Here is a 23,305-nt window from a genome sequence, read left to right as displayed (position 1 = left end):
ATTTCACCTAGGGTTCCGCCAAGAATGTCAGGACGGTCGTCGAGACACAGGGTTACGAAGTCCTCTCCATACGCCACCTGGGCAGCTCCTCCGCCCTAGCAATCACCTTCAAGGGAAAACAGGTACCTTTTTATATCTACATACATGGAGTGCTCACCAGATGGTACCAGTATACATGCATGGTAGCGTACTGTACGTCTCACCAGACCGGCCATTGTGCAGACGCTTGTCCGAACACCCCCAAAAACGCCGAGGTCAGGGGTGGTACTCCTGCGCCAATCGCGCCATTTTGATACAAACACAAATTCCTTTGCCAAACTGTGCCAAACACAGGAAATTTGTCGAAATCACACCGTGCCAGAACGGTTTCGGCATGTGTGCTCCAGCAGTGGCCGCAAACAGCGAGCGGATTCGTTCTGTGAAAAAGAGTGCAGCCATCCACATTCTGCGCGACAGTGCCTCCAGCAGTTTCTCGTAATTTTTGTGCTTATAACGCTAAACTTTTCAGCACTTCCGCCAAGTGGCCGGCACGTGCACGGCCACTTTTGGCTATCATCGCTGCTGGGGAACGTACAGGGCGGCTGTGTTTAGAGTATACTAGAATACGGTTGAGTGGGCCGAGCGGCGAGGCGATGCCTAGCTGAGGTCCAAAATAACAAGTAGGCCAAGGGTGCTGCAAGCGAACTAGATATTAGACAGGCGCGCACTGCAGCGGGTTCAATGTGCGGGTGTCTCTGTCCCCAGGACCGGTGTAACGTGAAACTATTCCAATCTGTTTTTATGCCCATATGGGTGAGGCCTGAGCCATATTGACCTATCATCATCATCATCATCAGCCTATTTATGTCCACTGCAGGACGAAGGCCTCTCCCTGCGATCTCCAATTACCTCTGTCTTACGCTAGCGTATTCCAACTTGCGCCTGCAAATTTCCTAACTTCATCATCCCATCTGGTTTTCTGCCGACCTCGACTGCGCTTCCCTTCTCTTGGTGTCCATTCTGTAACCCTAATGGTCCACCGGCTATCCATCCTACGCATTACATGGCCTGCCCAGCTCCATTTCTTCCGCTTAATGTCAACTAGAATATCGGCTATCCCCGTTGGTTCTCTGATCCACACCGCTCTCTTCCCGTCTCTTAACGTTAGTCCTAAGATTTTTCGTTCCGTCGCTCTTTGTGCGGTCCTCAACTTGTTCTTGAGCTTCTTTGTTAACCTCCAAGTTTCTGCCCCATATGTTAGCACCGGTAGAATGCAATGATTGTACACTTTTCAACGACAGTGGTAAGCTCCCAGTTAGGATTTGGCAATGCCTGCCGTATGCACTCCAACCCAATTTTAATCCCTATCACGAAGGGCTAATGGCAGATTTGGAATAAAATGTCGCAGTTTCATCCGAAAGGCGAAGCATAAATTGCGATAGCAAATCACTAGACAGCTATACAAAGTAAGTATAGTAGTTTTATCAGCCGTATAGTCTTGTAAACATTCGCTTAGTACCAATATAACAAGCATGGTGTCACGCGTGCACAAGCAAACATGAACACATCTCAGTCAATAACCGCGGAAACTCGCTGTCAAAATGGTGCAGTTAGGAAGCGTGGCAGCAGCAACGAGCGAATTGACCTTCGAGCTGCCTCTCGCATCATCGCGAACTAAGCGGCAAAAACACAGCGTACACAAAGCTATCAGCACTCGCACTCTGTCCCCATTGCAGATCGCTTTCAAGATAGAGCCCGTGCGATCGCGCAATACGCAGCAGCCGCTGGAGTAGATCGCGCCCCCAGTCAGCCCCCCCAGTGATAAAAGACGGCACACTACCTCCTCGCTTTCCTCCCTTGCGCACGCGATTGAGCCACCTTCGTCGGCTCACACACTTTCACTCACACATACACCATACGGCGAACGGCGACGATGTTATCGCCCCTGGACTTTATATAGGACATCACGGCGATGGCAGGAATGTGTCTGGAGTGTCCACATAATTGTATCGCAGTAAAAACAGATTGGAATAGTTTTACGTTATACCAGCCCAGGGTTGATTGCGGCTCTCTGGGTCTGCGGTCAAGTGACATATGGTGACCCAGGAATTGTTACTGCGTCGATTGGACCGCATAATTTGAGAACATTTTCCGCTATCATAATGAGTGTCGGCGTGGGATTATATAGTTCTATCGTAGTGCCGCCAATGTTTTCAGCTTTACAGGAAAACATGTGCCGTGCCGCTGATTGACCCACTCATCCGTATTCTAGTATGCTATACCTACAAAGCACACTTCTACTACACACTTCGTGTTGGTTTATTCTGTGTTTCGTCGTGGTTTCAAAGTGCATTGCGATATTCCATTATTCCACCAAAATTCTGATTGGGCTGCTCCAAACTGCTTCAAAATAAAATTTTATCTGCTCCAAATTGCTCCAGGGCCGCTATTTTGTAGCGATGCCTTTAAAGTAATAATGCCTTTTCGCGCTTATCGCGCTTTGTCAGTGGTCAGAGCGACGGTCCGCTGGCGTTATCAACGGGATCAGCCGGCCGTGAGCGGTGGATGATAAGACTATTCCAAAATAAGTCATAAGGCATCGCTACAAAATCGCGGCCCAGAATGCAGTTTAGTCTGCTCTAAGCTGCTCCAAAGAGCAATTTTATCGGCTCCAAACTGCTGCAAAACTCTGACTTGCTCCAAAAATTGCTCCAAAGCTACTTTGGGCAGGCCCACCCCTGCTTATCACGAAGGGCTAATGGTGGATTTAGAATAAAAACAGATTGGAATAATTTTACGTTATAGCAGCCCAGGGTCGATTGCGACTCTCTAGGTCTGCGGTGACGTATGGTGACTCTGAAATTATGTTACCGTGTCGATTGGACCGCATAAGTTGAGAACATTTTCTGCTATCATCATGAGCGTCACCGTGGGAATATATAGTTCGATCGTAGCGCCACCACTGTTTTCGACTTTACAGGAAAGCATGCGCCACGCTGCCGCTTGACCCGCTCTTCCATATTCTAGTACACTATAGCTACAAAGTGCACTCCTACCGCCTGCGTTCTGATAGGCTTGTGGCAAGGTGAAACTATTGATATTATGTAGAAATGGATTTTAATAAACCACAGTAGTTCATAACTCTGGCTTCTCTGTATGGTGTGTTGGTGAAACGCATTTCGAGGCCCTTCACCCACACTGTCGAGACTTTAAAAATTTATCAAAAATGCCTTGTGCTACTTTTCGAAATTTCGGACTCACTATTGCAGAAAGCATGTTTTTGTGATTGCTACCACTAATTAAAAATCTACAGGCACTATTACCCAAATTTTGCATGGACTAGATGGTTTCAGTACCAGGGTAGTCGGCTTCAAAATTCATCTTAAGACGTTGCTTAAGGCAGTTGCAGTACAGCGGCTCGTGTTGGTTTATTCGTTGTTCCATCGTGGTTTCGAAATGCCATATTCCATTATTCCTCCAACATTGAGATTGGCATGCTCCAAATTGCTTCAAAATGAAATTTTATCTGCTCTAAACACCTAATTGAAATTTAATCTGCTCCAAGCTGCTCCAAATGCAATTTGGTCTGCTCCGAACTGCTCTAATAAGCAATCTCACTTGCTCCAAAAACTGCTCCAAAGTGACTTTGGGTAGTCCCAATCATGCGAGGTGCAAGGGCTCTGGTGTGGCTCTCTCCGGAGGGCAACATGAGTGCCACCCGTGATGTGGACTGTGTGGCGGTGCTGTCGCCATGGCCACCAAACTGTGGCCGAAACGGTTTCTTCCACCAGTGTATCAGGAAAAGCCTACTGCAGAGCCATCACAGGGATGGAAGTGCTGCGCCAATTCCACCACCTTGTGCCAATCTGCGCCAAAACACTAATTTCAAATGAAGTTGCCAAATTTAGCTGAATGTGCGTGTTCAGTGACAACCACACAGCCATAGACATGCATTGGCTAGCGCTTAACCCTGCAATCCAAGCCTAAGCAATCCATTTCAGCGTTGACGTCATTGGAGTGTGGGTGTGTTTGGTGGCATAATTGTGACTAGGCCACAAGAAAACGAAAACCATTGTATGCTATACAATGCATTATGAGTGTTTTATGAAAGTGTTACGTGTTTGCGCATACGCGGACCAGCTAAGGGTGATTTGAACTGGCGCTCATCTCATGGTGCAGTCAGGAAGGAAAGCCGTGCTGAATGAATAAGGTTGTACAGTCTGTTCAGCGTGTGGCTCATCAGTTTTGTTATGCATTTAGCACTCCATCTTGTGCCCTATTGGTACATCTGCAACAATTAATGGGCGAATGCCATGCGGTTGACGTTCTAAATCTATTTCGCACATGCACTACGTCCGTTTGCCGGAATAATAGTGCGACATGCCGACAAACAACCTACTTGCTTTCATGAAACTTGTTCGTCACAAATATCCAATGGCAGCCGCAAATGTCACTCAAATTTGCACTCAGTCTACATTATTTTCTGCCTGGCCACACCGCACAAAATTAGGCTTTTGCCGCCACTAACGCAAGCCAAAGATGTAAAGCTTCATAAATAGCGAACCTTTGCGGCCAAATTGTGGTCGTAATAAACGTACGGCGAAACTGCAAACCTCTGAAACTGCAATCATGGCAACTATGTTCACGACACAACCTGTGCAGATCAAGTAAAAAAATTTTAATAAACCATCGTTGGCCGCACGAAATATTGGTAGCCGTTTTACACTGGCTTTATGGCGCCTGTGGCGGAACCGCAAGTAAGCCCAAATAATTGAGTTTATCCAAAAAATTGGTCGACGATACCGGAAAGATAGTGAACACTTTTATCCCTTTATTGTAAACTTAGAACTATTGTATAACTTAGAACTTTTTCTCGGCAACTGATGTGAAATAATGGCAAACGTGCAATGACCAGTACATCACTTAACATTTATTCTGCGGTATTCTGCTATCTTAACTGAAGGTGGCCAATGAATGAATGAATAAACATTTATTTGAAGCAGTGACTTGTTAGTCGAGGTGGGAGGGTCCCTTATTCCAGGAACCCTCTGGCTTGAATCGTCCTCCGGGCCCGGGCAATGAGTTCGTGCTGGTCGACCAGGTCCGGCTTGGAGATAGCAGCCTCCCACGTCTCAGCAAGTAGGGTTGGGTCTGCATCTGCTGCTACTGGTTGTGTCGCTGTGATTTTTGCTCGGGTGTTCTTGCATTGCAGTAGGAGGTGCACCAGGGTGTCTGACACGTTGCAGTGTGGACAGGTGTAGCTGTATAGCGTCGGGTGGAAATGATGCAGTAAGCTTCCGTAGGTGAAGGTATTGCTCTGGAGTCGCCTGTAGTCGGTGCCTTCATTTCTCGTTAGTTTTGGATGTGGTGGAGGGTATACCCTGCGTCCAAGCCGATAGTGCTGCAGTAGTGCTTGGTAAGTTAGCGGTATTGTTTACGTTTTCTCCGCTGATTTGGGTGAGTGGGACATGTCGAGAATCTCGTGCGGGGAGGCCCGATTGACGCTTGCGTGGGCCGCGGTGTGTGCCGCTTCATTCCCCTCGAGTCCCTCGTGTCCCGGAACCCACATGATACAGGTGTAGGGGGGAGGAGTGTCGCCACGTTTCAGTATGTTCATCACTTTGATGGAGATCCTGCCCTTCATGTAGTTGCGTGCCGCTGTTTCAGAGTCGGTGAAGACCACTACGGCATCCTCACTTGTATGGGTGGCGAGTGCTATAGCGGAGCCTCCTCTGCTGTGTCCGCGCGTTTGTCGAGAATTGTCGCCAAGGCCAGTATCGTCCCCCTGTAGTCTGTGACGCTGATGGCGAAGGCGTTTCGGCCCGGATACTTGGCTGCGTCCACATAGCCAGCCTGCGAGTTTTTACGGTGCTTGTGTCTGAAGGTCGCCAAGAATTAAAAATTACCTGAAGGCACTACGTGAATGGTGTTCACTGTACCTTGGTGGGTGTTGTTCACGGTGGCCACTGTGACTATTTATCGTTCATTGTGCACGAATATGTTTAATTAGCTGTTTATAAATTTGGCTAATTGAGCAGATGTCAATGAAAATGTTGTGGATGACGTTGACAAGTGATCAATAACAACGTTTTGAATAGCGTAGGATTCGTCAAGACTTTTTTTAACGAGAAAGAAAGCTCGTGAAATAAATTTTAAAAAAATGCAGTGACCATGACAACACTTCTGCGCACCAAAGATTGCATCAATCTTTACACAGACCTCGTGAAATAGGGGCACTAGGAACAAGCGGCAGCGCTTTTTCTCGCTGCGTCAGCAGTTTATGGCACGCATCTTTGATCCCTATCAAGACCCCTTATATTACTGGTGCAGGAATGCGTTGTCACATGGATTTTAAAAAAAAGTTCGCAGGCTTGCTCTTGTTTGTTTCTTTTTTTTTCTGTCGGAAAAAAAGGGGACCACACAAGACCTAGGTCACCACATATGCTCTTATCAGTCATTTCTCGACGTATTCCACAACCTTTGCATTGGCACCTTATCGAATAAGTACGGCAATAAATGTTAGTTCATTAAAATTAAATATTAGTTGCTTGTTCACAATGAAAAAGAAACTCAACTAGCATTAACACAAGCCTATCAATATAGAGTGGACGTTGTTCAGGGAAAGCCCTGAGTTATTTTTTTCTTGGCCACATTTAGTTGGCACATCCGGTGTGTAATTTAAAGGTGGTTTCTGAGAAACCTGTATAGGTTTCCTTTGTAGCTTTATGCTATACAGTCAGGTGGATGAGTTTTTCCCCATCATGAATATTGCTCTCCTTGCGGACTTCCGCAGAACGGGTCTGCCGTAACCTGATAGTGTGCTGCAAAGTCAAATAAGGAACATTTGTGTCTGTCCATGAGAATGGAATGCGACAAATGTTCCTTATTTGACTTTGCAGCACACTATTTGGTTACGGCCTACTTCGTTGCATAATACGCAATTGTACGTTGCAGCACTGGACCCAACCAGATCATCAACACAAGCGAGTGCATAAATGGGGCCCAGAAATGACATACCGCATTCCTCACAAGCTCAAAAGAAGCCAATCAAGCGTTACAGACATATGATTGGTTGCAGTGGCATTAGCCCCAATTGTGAATACTGCCAGGTACCAGAAACACTTGACCATATATTTTGCGTTTGTCCGGCGTACGCGCAAGAACGACAGAAACTGGTCTCTTCAATTGCAGAAGTCCATAAGAGGCCCCTATCAGACGAGTTTCTTTTAGGTCCTTGGCCCAATGCAAACAGCGCAGCCCTGATAACCAGTGCCGCTTTAGTCTTTCTACAAGCCACTGGGCTAGACGCACGGGTTTAGAGATGCCACAACGTTGTAAAATTGTACATACGCACCTCCTCCTCTTATCATTATCATCCATCAGCACTTTTCCTCCCCGTCCCTTCTCCCCAGTGTAGAGTAGCAGGCCAGAGCAAGTTACAGCTCAGGCCGACCTCTCTGCCTTTCTGTAAATAAATTTCTCTCTCTCTCTCAAATAAGGAACACCTTTTCTTCATATGCTTGTATTTCACTGATATTGAGCTTTACCAAGCTGCTTCCAAATGCATATTTACTGGTCCAAAATGGACAATTCATGCTCCAAACCTGTTGCAAAGTGCCAAACTTGTTGCTCCCGGAGCTGCTCCAAAACTTCCTTTCCCGCTTCCATCCCTGCATCACTGCTGCCTGCGCAGCGCTCCAGATCCCCCTAGCCGGGCCTACGGGAGGGTGAGCGCACTCCAGGTCCACTTCGAGGCTGAGCAGGGACTGGACCCAGCGAGCCTCCAGGGACAGGAGTGGCTCCAGGCAACGGTCCAATTCGAGGAAGTCGCTGGACTGGAAGAACAGAATGCGCTGTTCAAAAGATAGCTAGCTTCTCTTCGTGTGGCACTCCAGAACATGACTACTAAGGCAACCAAACCAACCTCTGCCCCCGCGGTGCTTTCACCCCCACCTGAGAAACGTCCCCGTCCCAACGACACGCCCAGCAAGGCATCGCAACCACCAACTCCGCAGTTCAAACTCTCCCGCCTGCATATTCTCAACCGGCAGCCCTCCCCACGCAGTATGCCACGAAGGGCGAGGTAGAAGAAATCAAGGTTATCGTAGCAGCCCAAAGTCAACAAATGCAGCAACAACACCAACAGACGCAGCAACAAATACATCAGCTTAATGCAGCTCAACAAGCACAGAACCAGCAGGTTAACAAAACACTACACTAAATAGCTTCCCATCTGATGAGACTGGAGGAGTTGGTGACTGCCCTTGAAGCATCTAAGGCCAAGAGAGGCACTAAAACGGTCAACACCGACCTCGCCACAGGTCAACCCGCGCATAGCCAAGATGGATCAGCCTAATTCATCCAGAGTTCGAGGGAAAAATATTACAGCCTGGCAATGGAACTGTCGCAGATACAAAAACAAGCAAGGCACGCTCATACAGTACTTAGCATCTTTGGATCATGCCCCTTCCCCACGTGATTGCACTGCAAGAAATGAATACCGTAGCTAAATTGCCTGGATACAAAGTGTATAGCAATGAGGTAGACAACAGCCTCCACACCTTAGTGAGCAAAAAGGTCATGGCGATCCAACACCCCCGTAAACAGACAACCCCCAGTGGTGTTCTAATCGAAATCATCCCACAAGACACGAAGAAGTTAACACCCCTCTTCCACTTGAATGTCTACTGCAGGTCGAAATGCCCCCCCTCAGACCGGCAAAATGTAATCAAACAAGCCATTCATAAAGCAGGAAACAACCAGTTGGTCGTCACGGGCGACTTCAACACGGCTCACATGCTGTGAAGCCATGCTTACTCGAACCCACGAGGGAACAAGCTTTACACGCTCATAGATGAGCACGATTTGTCTCTCATCACTGATGCCACACGAATAGGAACGAGCGTCACCAGGGACACGGCTCCCGACCTCACCTTCACCACAAAGATACCTCGCCCCATGTAGAAGCATCTGGATGAGTACCTAGAAAGTGACCATGCTCTCCTTGCGACCACCATTGTGGGCAGAGATTATTGCGTCAGATAAGGCCAAGCCAGGCTCACAGACTCGATGAGCTTCCAGAAAAATCGATGTAACAGATCAACGGCACAGAGACGGAGCCACATCTACACATTGTAGAGTGGACCCGACAGCTACAGGCAGATGTTAAAGAACGCACCAAAGTACTGCAAACCGACACCATCGCTCCCAGCATAGACAACCACAAACTCCACCTCTGGGAAGCTAGAAAGTGATTGCTACATAGGTGGAAGAAACAGAAACATAACAAGAGGTTGAAACGCCGAATTGCGCTGCTCACAGAGGAAGCAGAAAAATATGCTGCATCACTGTGTAAGGAGAGCTGGCTTTCTCTGTGTGACAGCCTGTGTGGCTCGCTCAGCACAGCCAAGGCCTGGAGACACCTTCAGTACCTAATAAATCCCAGTAATTCAAAAACTGAATCCTGCTGAGATATGGCCAAAGTAATACATCAGTGCCCGGGAAGCATGGAAGATCTCCTGCTGACTCTCAAGCACAGGTATCTGCCGAAGCAACCCACGAAGACCCTTCATTCATACTTACGCCAGCCTAACACAGGGTTGGACGAGGATATCCAACTGTATGAGTTCACTACAGCCATACAGAAGCTCCGCAAGCACACGGCCCCGGGTGCAGATCAAATTTCTAATAAGATCCTTGCAAATCTCAACGAAGTCTCTCTCTCTCTTGACGGCCTTTCCAAATTGGAACTCGCTTATCATCTCAGCAACATCTGGAAATCCGGCACAATCCCACAAGAATGTAAGACCACAGAGGTCAGATTCATACAGAAGCCTGGAAAACCCCACACCATCAAAAACTTGCGACCCATTTCCCTTACTTCCTGTGTAGGGAAATTGCTTGAACAAAACGTCTCCACAACGCCACCGAAGTACTCGTAGAGGCTTACCTGACCCATCAATGGTTGCGACTTTCCACCACGACAATGGGACAAACTATTCTCGGCAGACTGGGCATTAACGTGCCACTGCAGCACCAACCACAAATGACGGCCTCGCTGCCTAAGTGTGTACGAAGCCTCATCCTGGTTCATCCGCTACCCAGAAACATGCACCTTATCCACAATGCAGGAAGAAGGGCTGCAAGGGATAAAGCAATCACCAAACAGTACGGAAACCATCCACTAGTCAATTACACCGACGTGGCCCTGTACCCCGGCAGGAAAGCCTCCACATGCATCGTAAGCCAAGAACACCTGACAAGTGTCTCCATCCCCAATGACAACTCCATCGTCGCCGAGGAAGTAGCAATCACCTTGTAGGTTGCACAGACGACCGCAGACACCATCATAACAGACTCCCAACAAGCGTTCCGCAATTTCTCGTACGGCAGAATTGTGTGGGCGCCAGCGCATCACGACATCCCAGGCAATGAGATGGCGCATCTCTTTGCTCAAAGCTTCATTTACCGAGCCTCTGGCATAACAGAGGAGCCCTGGCACCCTAACCCTCTAGTCTCTCATCAGGAAATCACCATACACTATAGGTTGCAACATTGAATATTCCCACCTCCGCATAAAAAGCTAACCTAAGGTCAAGACCGCATCCTCGGAGCACTCCAGACCAACAGCTTCCCTCACCTATCTAGAAACTACCGCTTCACCCCCTACATGTCCTCTCCACTTTGCCACTTTTGTGGGGCGCAGGGCACCCTTTACCACATGGTACGTGGCTGTACAGAATCACCCCTTAGCACACCCAATCCATACCACACACCTGAGCTTTGGGAGAGAGCCCTAGCCAGCTCTACCCTCGCAAGCCAGTGCCAGCTGGTAGCGAGGGCCATTGACATGACGAAAGCCTCTGGTTTCCTGGAAAGGGAAGACCACCCCGAAGACAATGCTTCAAGAAACCCTGAATAAACATGGTTATTCTCTCTCTCTCGCCGCAAGCGTTTCCCGGGTGCATGTGCACACGACCTTGAACAATGCCTTGAAAGAGGAGTGCATTGCTTTCATTGCTCACTGAAGCCGTTAGTGCCCAGTGCGGAGTGAATTACACGCATGTGATGGATGCGGTGGCGTCTGCTAGTGCGGAAGGCTCTTTGGCTGGTGCCATTGGGATATCTACATCAACTGGAGCTTGACCTCAAAGGAGGCTGCAGAAGACGAAGGCACAGAACGCTGAGACCAAAGCCAGACATGCTGAGGCCATGCGGAGGAAGCGGCGGGAGATTTCTGAGTTGTGGGCTCATAAGGTTGAAGCGAAGCGGCAACAGTGGGCAGTGGAGCCGGAACTTCGCGCCAGGGAAGCGGCGGCAATGCGGCGTAAATGTGAGCACCAACGTAGGCAACAAGACAATGATTTCGGGGTAAGAGAGGCTACATTGATGTGTCAGCAACGTGAAGAACATCCAGATCTTGGAGTGCGTGAAACCGAAACCAAGTGCCAACAATGACAAGAAGTTCCAGAAATTCGAGCCAGGGAAGCAGAAGCCAAACAATGCCAATGACGCCGGATTTTAGGCATAAAGGGCCCTTAAAGGTATCACTTCAAAATTGGGGTTTAGGTGGAAATCGAACCTAGGACCTTCGAAATGAAAAACACCCACGAAGGCTCGTTGGTTCAAGCGTGTTAGAGGGGTGGTAGTAAATGCCTTGAGATCTTTGACCTAGTAGAGTGTCTTATAGAGATGTACTGATGCGTACAGGGTAATTGTGAGTATGCAAATTTTGAATGAGGTAATTAGATAAACTGTCGCATTCTACTCTTAAAGGCGAAGCTCAAGCCTCTCCCAAGTTCTTTTAATTTTCTCTGGTTTTGCTGCCATGTATTGAGAGAATATTATTGAACCCTTTTATTTATTGTGAGAAAAACTGTCTTTCTCTAAACACAGTTCACACAGTTCATTATACAGTGTTTTCTTTGAATTCAAGAAATAAAGTATACCCTTAATATTTTTTCAATGAGAATGCTGTGTACAGTACCTCAGGGACGTAAAAGAACATTTGGGAACTTTTGTGCAGTTTCTTTGAACAATCTTGTGGGTTTAAAAAAATTTAATTCTGCGGTTTTACATCCAAAATCATGATCGAATTATTAGGCATGCTGAAGTGGGGTGGCTCTGGATTAATGTTGACTACTTGGAGTTCTTTAAAGGGCACCCAATTCACGGTACATGAGTGTTTTTCCATTTTGCCCCGATAGGAATGCGGCCGCCATATTCTCGAGCTCAGCAGTGCAGCACCATAGCTGCTGGGCTACTGTGGCAGGTAGATCTTGGGAGTTCATGGGTAAATCTAAGCACCTCACTGGAAGCACTACAGAGGATTGCCTTTTATTTATATACATGTTTCTCACTCTCTCTTTCAATTACACTTTACCCCTCTGCGCAGGCTGACATGAACAAGAAACTTCGAATAAGAAACTGTATGGTTGTTGGCTGCACCAAGACCACCAAGCCTCTACACCAGGTGCCCCAAAACTACGAGCTGCGGCGTGCGTGGCTGGAGCGAATTGGTATCCCGCCATCAGACACGCGAACCTACATATATGTGTGTGGACGGCACTTTGCCATCAGTGCTCACATGCTAAACCCAGATCTGGTGGACAAATCGGACTTCGCTTGTAGGTGGCGGCTGCGGCCAGATGCGGTGCCAACGCTGTTTCTTCCCACCGATTCAGTGAGTGCAGAGCATTTCTGGAGGACCTTTTGACATTGATTGTGGAGAATTGGCTGAGAATTTTCAGCAGGGTTTATGTATCCCCATCAGGTGCTGAATAGTGCACCAATAAGCAACAGCACTTATGAAAATAAGGGTGTGTTGAATACATCTTGCAATGCTTCTGATTGAACCTGTGTAGCAAGTTTTAATAATATGAGTGAAGTGTTTCAGATGAACAAGTTGGTCCCGGCCATGGCGGCCGCATTTCGATTGGAGCGAAATGCGAAAACACCAGGGTACTTAGATTTAGGTGCGCGTTAAAGAACCTCACGTGGTCCAAGTTGTTCCAAAGTCCCCCACTACGCCGTGCCTCATAATCAGATCGTGGTATTGGCATGTAACACCCCATAATTCAATTTAAAACAAGTTGGAAGGCAGACGGCTGGTTGTTTTTTCTTGGTGTCAGTATGTCGTCATGTGGCGGGCTGACTACTAACATTGTTTTTCACGGTGTTCCACATAAAACATATTTTTCGAGTAGCTGGATAGGTGCTTTCAAAGTATGCTTGGCACGAAATAGTTGGTCTCGTACCTGACATTCCTGTAGATAGTTATCGCGTGGAGTCCACTTTCTGTAAACTTGACATCAATGAAGCAATGAATGTTCTTAATCTGTTCTGTAGCTATACATTTTTCATTATTCTGAAGATGCAAGAAATGTGGTAAAACTATATTTTCAATGCACAGAATTGGGTATTTTTAGAAATGGCATACCCAAGCGTCTTCGTGTACCAAAAGCCCCATGCCCTGCTTGATTTCTTTTGTCCATCCGACAGTCTGTATCCCTAACTTTCTGTACTCAAGACCTAGAATTCTCTATTATTATGCCTGAAGGGGATAAACGTCACAGGGGTGCCCAGCTCCAGTATAGAAAAAAGTCACACGCCTGCGCGGCACACACGGCACAGTCACAGCGTAAGCTGGTGGAGCGAGCGGCTTAAGAGTAGCAATTTCGGCACCACGCACAACAGGGTCTTCGCGGCAAAGTCTCTTCGCCTCGTTTTGACGTGAGCGATCTCAACTGTCCGCCCGGCCTCGACGCCGAGCTGCGGTTTGTAATGCTCTTTGCACAGCCCGATGATGCTTGGTTGTAGCCGCGCACGTAGCTCTACGATTTGCTTCTTCAGCAGCGGTTCGTACCTTGCGAGGAGACGCCATAACGTGTACCGAAGAGGTACCGAGAATACGTCACGCACATCTCACATCAGGATCGCGTTTATTGCGCGCCTCGTCTGAATCGCATCTCGTCGTCTGTGCCTGTGCATGCGGCTTTTGTAGGTGCCTTAACTAGATGGCGCCGCCATACTTGCGGAGGCTCGGGTCGTCTGTGCCTGCACGCCTGCCTAGGGCACGTTTATAGGGCCTTTTTCTGATGCTGATAGAAAGCGCTTGCGTGGCTCAGTGGTAAAGTATCAGACTCCCACGCAGCCGGCCTGGGTTCGATCGCAGCGGAGACCGGGTACTTTTTTTCGCATTTCGGGAGATAGCGGTTACACGGTGGCGCCGGACAACAACGCGAACCTAAACGGCTATTAGAATGAGCCCATAACAACTTACACTGTAAAAAGTAAACTAGAAGTCTCGTTTGCAGATGCTTGTTTAGGCAATGGAAAAGAGACAATGGGTGGAGGTTAGTTCACCTCCTCACACAATCACTTTGGAACAATTTATTTGCTTCTGTCTTTGCTATCGCTGAACTGTTTAAATTCTTGCAGTAGAATGCTCTCTGGGCTGTGCTTTTAAACTTGCAATTGTATAACTCAAACTCAGTACAAGATCTGTGAAGGTTCTTTTTATGTAAGTCCCCCCACTTTGTGGAGTGGAGTTGATGAAGCTTGAACTTTCGGATCGCCTGCAGGCTCCATTGCAGCAGTACAGCTGTCGTTGTGCGAGGGGCACAGTGTTTACACAGACCACCCCTTCTCAGCGCACTGTTGGTGAACAGACCTCAACAATGGTTATGCATAGGGATGCTGGTAAGCTCATCCTTTGTTCAGCAGTCACAATGCTTGTGTATATGAAACTTGAAACTGTGGTGTAGCCTCTTTAATCTCTTCCTGCCAAGTAATATTTTAAAATAAATGAAGAAAGGAACAGTGGTGTCACTTAAAGGAATGCATCAAGTAGGAAAAAAAAAGAAAGTACTATACTATATTATCAATCACTTGTTACCTACAGGGTTGAAATTTTGGCAATGATAAAAAAACTTGAAAGGAACCTTAGGACTGCATAACAAGCAGTAGAAGGAGAATGTTGCATTGGGTGTAACACTTAGAAATGGGAACAAGACAGCATGTATTGAAGAGCAGATGGGTCTCGATGATGTTTTAGCTGAGATTGAGAGCGAGAAGTGGAGAAGGACAGTTGGCATAAGGCCACGTGACACAGTTGAGGACAGCAGCAAATGATTAGCCAGTGGGATGAGATTAGGTGATAAGGAGATTTAGGATTGGCTTAGTTGTTGTAGATCAGGGACAGCTGTAGAAACTTGTGGAAGTTTTTTCCAGCAGTGATCAATAAGGTGTTAACATATGGGGCAGAAACTTGGAGGATAACGAAGAATCTCGAGAACAAGTTAAGGACCGGACAAAGAGCGATGGAACGAAATATGTTAGGCCTAACGTTAAGAGACAGGAATAGAGTGGTGTGGATCAGAGAGCAAATGGGATAGCCGATATTCTAGTTGACATTAAGCGGAAGAAATGTAGCTGGGCAGGCCATGTAATGCATAGGATGGGTAACCGGTGGTCCATTAGAGTTACAGAATGGATACCGAGAGAAGGGAAGTGCAGTCGGCAGAAAACTAGGTGGGGTGGTGAAGTTAGGAAATTTGCAGGCGCATGTTGGAATCAGCTAGCGTAAGACAGGGGTAATTGGAGATCGCAGGGAGAGGCCTTCGTTCTCCAGTGGACATAAATATAGGCTGATGATGATGATGAATAAGCGATACCAGTGCCACATGGACACAGAAAAATACTATATTGTTAATACAATGTCATCACATTGTTATTGGTAATATTTGCATGGTGCTCAAGGTCAAACTTAATCTCAAGAATCTTAAAAGCCATGGTGGCTTAGTTGCTATGGTGTTGGGCTGCTAAGCATGTGGTTGCGGGATGAAAACCAGGGAACGGTGGCCACATTTTGATGGGGGCAAAATGCGAAAATACCTGTGTAGCTGTGATTTTTGCTTTTAGCTTGTCAATTTGTGTTTTTGGCAGTCTAGTGTTGTAGCAGTTTTATCTTTTACACTACAACCAATAATGTTTTCTTCCTTACAATAGGCCCTTTTACATATACGGATGCGGCACACAAGTCCTTAAGCAGCCTTTTCTTTTTCCACAACTTATCTTTTGTTGGCAAACATTTATTCAGCGTTTTTGGAAAGCGAGTCATACAGTAGCCATTAATTCTTGGAAAACTTATTTGCAACTAGGCTCTAATGATGTTGAGATGCTATATTTGTTAGGATTCTTTAATGAGAATTAGTGATCCTGTGTTTAACACTGATCCTAATTTCCTGATAGCTAGTTGACTTTTTTTTTACTAGTCAGTGCCTGCTGTATTCCCAATAATACCGATATAAATATTCCTGCTGTAAATACATGCGTCTGCGTTTGACCATGCGATATTCAATACTTAATATTCAGATTCTATTGTATTCTGTTTGTATTCTAAAAAGTTGATATTCACCCACCTCTAATTAAAAAGGGTCAAATCAAGACAAGCTGTGCTTGACCTTGTAGAAATGTGCCACAGCACCACACGTACGATAAGAGATGTGCAACGGATTTCGAGGGCGAACGTGTCCCTTAACTTCTTTCTTCATTATCAGCTAGAAGATGCATGCGGTCACTTTTTATAATTGTTGCTATGCAATGCATCTGACACGCCAAGTGTCACAAGGGCTGGCTTGCACGAGATTATTCCACCTTGTCAGCCATGTGTCCATTGTCTAATGGTTAGATCATTGGCTTCTGTGCCGGGGACTAGGTTTCAAAACTGACCCTCGGACATTTTTTTTTTTTTTTTAGTGGCAACTAGGGACACCTAGTGCTTAGGCCCAAGTTGGCCATAAACGGGCAGAAACTATGGCGTCTCACACATGTGCTCTTGGGACAAAGGAACGACAACGCAGTAGTGCAGACAATCAAAAGGGCATTTATTGCACCTTTCATACACTAATACATGCTAGCCGAATTACAACCAATAGAACATTCACACGGGCACGCGACGAATCAAGGAAGTCCGACTCACCGCGACCCGATAGTGAGCGAATACGTTCTCCCCATGCTATGACACCATCGCCTAGTCGTTCACGTGTACAGTCACGCGAACGGTGGCGCGCTCGAACGGTCCGTGTTCGTCCATACCGGTGTCCTGCTCTTAGCCTCGCGCGACGGTCGCGCGTAGCGGGCCGGCGCACGCGCGAAGCGTCCGTGCGTGTTGGTCGCCGATCCCCAAGCCAAAGAGGAAGCGCCGTGGACCCCTTTCTCCCAAGTCACCCCGCCGCCCGGTGATGCCAGCATCGCGACACTCACGCCATCTCTCGCAATACGCTGCAACCACACCGACCGCCGCCGTTAGCCACGCGGAGAAGCCGGACCACGGGAGCCACGCCGGGAAAACAACATCAGGCGACGCGTGAGAGTCGCGCATCCCCACATCCCCCCAACCTTAAATCACTACACATACTCCGGCGAAGCATGTCACAAGGTCTAACAACGCGCGCGTTGTGAACAAGAGTTAGTACATGCGACAGTGGCCGCCGCCGAGGAAATGTCCACATGTTATCCACAACATGGGAGCCGACATTGTCTCTGGGGTTCACCGCTGGCGCCCGTTGGTCACAGCACCAGCTCTGCAGATTCGACGGCACGACTCCAGCCTAGGACTCCGGAAACGGCGACGCGCCCTGCCGGCGAGAGCCGCTGTAGCCGTTGGTGACTACCGGCTCTTTTCCCAGCCGCCGAGGGTAACGAGCCGGACACAGGCGGCCGCCGAAATCGCTGCGCCGAACTGGACCACAGGCATCTGCATCGCCTGGGGTAGCTCGTTTGTAGGCCGGGGCAGCAGCGCAGACGATGTGCAGGTGACAGCAAACCAGGGGTGACTCCGCTCACGCTGCGTACACTCAATGCACTCGACAAACATTAAAGTAGTGCAAGGGAGAGGAATTCGGCACACGCATCGCCCACGTGGTACGATGTTCAATTCGGCTAGCAAAATTTCGGGTGGCTATTCAGATGCTAAGTTCACGTGAACAAAGCTCGCTTTCTTGAGTCGAACGAGTAATTTCAATTCGTGCGAGACGAACAAATGTGCGACACCTCAACACCACGGTCCACCAAGTTGTGTCCCTCAACGTGTGACAGGCGGCTTTGTAATGCCTTAGGCCTAATGCGTCGCTACTTTGACAACAACCGGCATCAAAAAAAAAAAATCACCCAAAATGGGCACAACAGGCAGCTGCGACGAGACGTTAGCTCTGTGAGGTGGTCGTACCCCGCTCGGTGCACACAGCATGCCGAGTTGACGGCGCCCACCGTCCCAGACGGTGTCGGAGCGCCTGGTGCCAGGCCGCAATACCAGTCAGCCCGTAGCGGCACCCGTGGCCCGCAGGCCACCCGGCTCCCTGAGCCGCGACTTCCGAAGTCAAAGATATAGAAGAAGCTATTACACAAGAAATTCGGACCACCCACGAGGCTTTCGTACTCACTCGCCTCAGGCTTGCCAATGCTCCGCGGGCGCTAGGCCTCGCTCTCCCAGGATGCAGACCACGTGGCTCTCGTACCAACAAGTGTACTTCAACAAAACACTCGCGAAAAGGCTTAGCATGTTGAAAAGTTCAAACACGCTACAGCGACCGTCGCCTCACTCAAGAAAGCATGCCGCCGACACTAGCGATCAAAATCCACGCTAGGACTGCGCTTCGGTTGAAACAAAGGTTGTCTCGAACCGTGCAAAACTTTATCGTCCAATGCCCCAAGAGCTCCACGTTGGGCAGCCAGATATGGGGTCTCACACATGTGCTCTTGGGACAAAGGAACGACAACGCAGTAGTGCAGACAATCAAAGGGCATTTATCGCACCTTTCATACACTAATACATGCTAGCCGAATTACAACCAATAGAACATTCACACGGGCGCGCGACAAATCAAGGAAGTCCAACTCACCGCGACCCGATAGTGAGCGAATACGTTTGCCCCATGCTATGACACCTTCGCCTAGTCGTTCACGTGTACAGTCACGCGAACGGTGGCGCGCTCGAACGATCCGTGTTCGTCCATACCGGTGTCCTGCTCTTAGCCTCGCGCGACGGTCGCGCGAAGCGGGCCGGCGCACGCGCGAAGCGTCCGTGCGTGTTGGTCGCCGATCCCTAAGCCAAAGAGGAAGCACCGTGGACCCCTTTCTCCCAAGTCACCCCGCTGCCCGGTGGCGCCAGCATCGCGACACTCGCGCCATCTCTCTCGCAATACGCCGCAACCACACCTACCGCCGCCGTTAGCCACGCGGAGAAGCCGGACCACGGGAGCCACGCCGGGAAAACAACATCAGGCGACGCTGAGAGTCGCGCATCCCCACAAAACATACAAACCGCGAACTGGGAAAAAATTCCAAAGAAAGTAAAATGAAAAGTACGTTCTATGAGCTGAGCTCATCCTTGACTGTTTTTACCAGGAATGGGGATGAAACCATCTCATTCATGGCATGGAAGGGTTAATGTCATTTTTTATTGAATGTATTTACTGCAGTCTCATTTGGCAAAGAAATGTGTGCTCTCAACACTGTAGCTCGTGCAGTTCACTGTACTTAAAATATCACTGCTGTTGCTGCTGGAATCTGCTATTCAGTGCAACACAGAGGGAGATAAGCAGTGCTGTCAACAGCTATGCTTGGCAAACAAATTCAGATTGACTCTGTGTCAACTTTAAAAAGAATCAACATCAACATTGATGCGATAAGTGTCATTTTTGTTCTTGGCTTCAGTTTTACATGGAATGGCCATTTGCAGAATACAAGAAACACCAAGGCTGACTGCACTAACTATAGTTTGCATTTATTGCATTTACATAGTAGTGTATTAAAGATGATTTCAAGTTGTAAGCACATGGGCATGTGCAGTCATACCTCGGTATTACATAATCGCATCTGACACAAAACATCTTCGTTACATCCAATATTCGTTATAAACATATATCTGTTAGACTGTAAGAGTGACCCGCCGCCGTGGTGGCTTAGTGGCTGTGGTGTTGCGCTGCTAAGCACAAGGTTGCGGGATCAAATCCTGGCCACCGCAGCCACATTTCAATGAGGACGAAATGCAAAAAACGCCTATGTACCGTGCATTGGGAACACATTAAAAATCCCCTGGTGGTCAAAATTAATACGGAGTCCCCCACTACGGCATGCCTCTTAATCAAATCATGGTTTTGGCGCATAAAACCCCAGAATTCAATTAGACACTGTAATAGCGGTGAGGCAATTTTTATTTTACTTCATTATATCCCATAATTTGTTATATCCGTGTTCGTTATATCGAGATTTTACTGTATCTCAGTTAGCCTTGAAAAATTACTTGCTTCAGAGGTCAGTTGTCATCATTATCACCGTGCAGAAATCACATTTATACATGTGGCAGCAGCTTAAAAAATATCACTGGGGATCGTAAAGCTTCAACCTCTTCATACTTGTGCCACATGAGTGAGGTTAATGCCATTAAGTATTGAAGATATTAAGCTTCTTAATGTCATTATATATAAAGTGCTGCTACATGCGCATTTTGATTACATTCATGATGACAACACCTGCAATAAATGCAGCAGGTTTGCTTGCCTATTGTAATATAAGCAAAAATGTTAATTAGCTGGCAATAACCAAGCTATGCCACTAAACACATTTCATTTATTAGGCTTTTATTATGCAATATTATGTCAGATTAAATTGGAAGCTTTTTTTTTTTTATGTGGAGCCGTAAGCGCTAACTTGAGAGCAAGGGTATGCCTTCTACAGCCGAATGAGTTGTAAGAATGCACTACACCACAAATGGCATTAAACTTTAAGGCATTGATATATTATGCCTTTTTTTTTTATGGTTGACAGTTGTGCTTTGAAATAACAAATTGACTACTGTTTCTAAGAGCATATCCTTCATTGCACTAACTACGAATGCACTGCGGCAGGCACGCAGATGGGTCGTCACGTCACGACGGCAACACAGACCGCAGCATCTTTTTCCCAGCCATGACCAACGCAGAACAACGAGCAGAACACTGCTTTTCTAATGGTATGCCTAGTTCCAACTGCAATAAGATTTTGGACCATATAAAAAGACTAGTTTCAGACAGTGTAGATAAGAGCAGCCTTCATGCAAAATAATGTCTGATATGCTAGTGGATGTGCCATGAAAAGATGCAAAACATAGAAGTCGACAGTTGTTTTAGGCCTGTACGGTTTTTTGTTAGCTTGATGTTACACGCATTTTATGCCATAAAGACTACACACTTTTAAGTGCACAGATTGCGTATTCGTGGCGAGGAATTGCAAGAGCAAACTCTCGATCATTCACATGTGTGTGCGCTGCAGAAACTGAGGCATCTCTGCAGCGCCTGTAACTCTAACTAGTGTTATTCACATAATTTGATCATTGAGTATATTTCCTGCCTGCTAGCATGTATGTAGACATGCAAATGTGAATGTAAACACTGGTGTAGCTCAATTTCTCACAGAAATTATTTTACATGCAGAATGTGCAGTGTGACTAAAAAGTGCACGAGTGAACAAGTTCAACAAGTGCTCGAGTGAACGACAAGTTCAACATTGCTGAGTCATCAATTCATAATGCCCTTAACCGGCTGTTCTACTTCCTTTCCAGTATTTTGCAGGTGGTCCTCCGGTGACCTACATGTAGGACAAGCATCAGCCCAGCCAAGTTTATTTCAAGGTGCAATGTGCTGGTAAGAGGCAGGCATGCACTGCCTAGAGCAGCCTAGAGTCATCGGCTGTCCCTACGTAGGGGTTGGGACGTTGGGTTTCCGAAGCCAACGGAATCGGAAGTCTTACTTCAACCAAAAGAAGTACCCCTCTACGTTATGTCAAAGCATCCTTTTAAACATGTTCATACTTTTGTGATTCAATGCATAAAACAGCATTTTATTAAAACAAGTAACTGGAACACCAATGCATTTCATCGGACACTTTGAAAATGAATATCTCGAAGCTTGTGCAGTCATCAGAATTAATTCCAAGTGGATACACCTTGTGAACTTACCAGCTATAATTCATAGATTTGAATATGTGCCATAATGCAATTAATTAAAAAGTTTATTAGTGTAATTATGTTAGTTATATAATTAAGCATTTTGATTTCTCATAAAACTAATGGCCACCTCATCGAGTAATTTAGATCAAGGGTTAGAGTTGTGCTATCTGCCTCAGGCAATTTTTTTAAATTTTGGACCTCCTGAAAAAAAAAAAAGTCACAGTTCGAAAGGCGAAGCATTGATTGCAATAGTAAATTATTAGACAGCTATATGGAGTAAGGATAGTAGTTTTATCGGCAGTATAAACTTGTGAACATTCGCTTACTAATTCAACAAGCATGGTCTCATGCGCACTCAAGCAAACATGAACACATCTCACTTGATGACCGCGGAAGCTTGGTGTCAAAATGCTGAAGTGAGGAAGCGCGGCAGTAACATCGAGCGAATTGACCTTCGTGCTGCCTCTCGCTTCAGTGCAAACTCTGTCCCCATCGCCGATCGCTTTCAAGATTTGACTCACGCGATCACCCTATGTGCAGCAGCCGCCGGTGCAGAACAAGCCGCCCCCCCCCCTCCCTCCCCTCACCCCAGTACCTTGCGCACACGAGATTGAGCTGCCACCGTCGGCTTACCCTTGCATGCTTTCATTCGCACATACAGCATACGGCGTGCAGTGACGATGTTATCGCCCTTCGACTTTATACGTAACATCACGGCGACACCAATGGCGACACAAACTGCGCCAATGACAGCAGAAATGCATCTGGAGTGTCCATATAATTGCCATCGTAATAAAAACAACACACAGTATAAATATTAAGATACATGTCATTCTCTTGGTGATTCAGCAATATAAGCAATATTTCGACTTATCCATTTTCAATGTAACCAAGTGACTGCAGCTGTTTCAATTTGAAAAAGAAAATACTATCTTTTGTGCATGCATGTTTCATAGGTGGATACAATCTGGGTGGCTCAGCTTACCCCTTGCTGCATCGACTCCTGACACTATACAAGGCTACAATGAAAGGGCACGATGCAAAGAAATCTACAGTTGTCTTCACAGCCTGCAGAGGGGGATACTTGAGTGCACCTTTGGACTGCTGAAAAACCTGTTCTGACGCCTCTTCAATGCAGCATCCATAATGAAGACAATAATCATCGGAGCATGGGTTCTTCGGAACTTGTGCATTTGCTTCAATGATTAGGACAGTGATGGATGAACTGCCGACATAGTCCATAGCTACTCTGTCGTGTGCTGATGACAGTGGCATTGAGCCCAGGCCAAGCAGATTGAGAGATTGTATTGTGAGAATGCAGTAAACAGTTGGGTTCTG

At 47.1% G+C, this 23,305-nt stretch overlaps 1 protein-coding gene and 1 long non-coding RNA gene across 3 annotated transcripts; one reads left to right on the top strand and one right to left on the bottom strand.

Annotated features, from left to right (window-relative positions):
* Positions 1 to 23,305, top strand: LOC119432977 (uncharacterized). Of its 2 annotated transcripts, XR_007464251.1 has the most exons (6): positions 1 to 122; positions 12,374 to 12,661; positions 14,562 to 14,679; positions 20,889 to 20,992; positions 21,581 to 21,662; positions 22,924 to 23,305. It is a non-coding gene; the product is annotated as an uncharacterized LOC119432977 (long non-coding RNA). The 2 variants fall into 2 exon arrangements; XR_007464250.1 differs by having other exon boundaries at positions 21,581 to 23,305.
* On the bottom strand, positions 5,076 to 7,910 carry LOC125941413 (uncharacterized). Its single transcript, XM_049658572.1, has 2 exons — positions 7,584 to 7,910; positions 5,076 to 5,832 (listed from the first exon to the last, which is right to left on the bottom strand). The coding sequence occupies exons 1-2, from the start codon at positions 7,645 to 7,647 to the stop codon at positions 5,414 to 5,416; spliced, it is 483 nt and encodes a 160-aa protein (XP_049514529.1). The 5' UTR covers positions 7,648 to 7,910; the 3' UTR covers positions 5,076 to 5,413.

Source organism: Dermacentor silvarum, chromosome 11, assembly GCF_013339745.2.
Source record: "Dermacentor silvarum isolate Dsil-2018 chromosome 11, BIME_Dsil_1.4, whole genome shotgun sequence".
Taxonomy (NCBI): domain Eukaryota; kingdom Metazoa; phylum Arthropoda; class Arachnida; order Ixodida; family Ixodidae; genus Dermacentor; species Dermacentor silvarum.
The sequence above is the reverse complement of the archived record's forward strand: the minus strand, read 5'-3'. Positions and strand labels throughout refer to the sequence as shown.

Coding starts and splice junctions, on each gene's coding strand:
- LOC125941413 (XM_049658572.1), bottom strand. CDS start 7,647: ATGGAAGCGGGAAAGGAAGTTTTGGAGCAGCTCCGGGAGCAACAAGTT. Junction 5,833..7,583: donor AGTTTGGCACTTTGCAACAG/GTTTGGAGCATG, acceptor AAAAACTCGCAG/GCTGGCTATGTGGACGCAGC.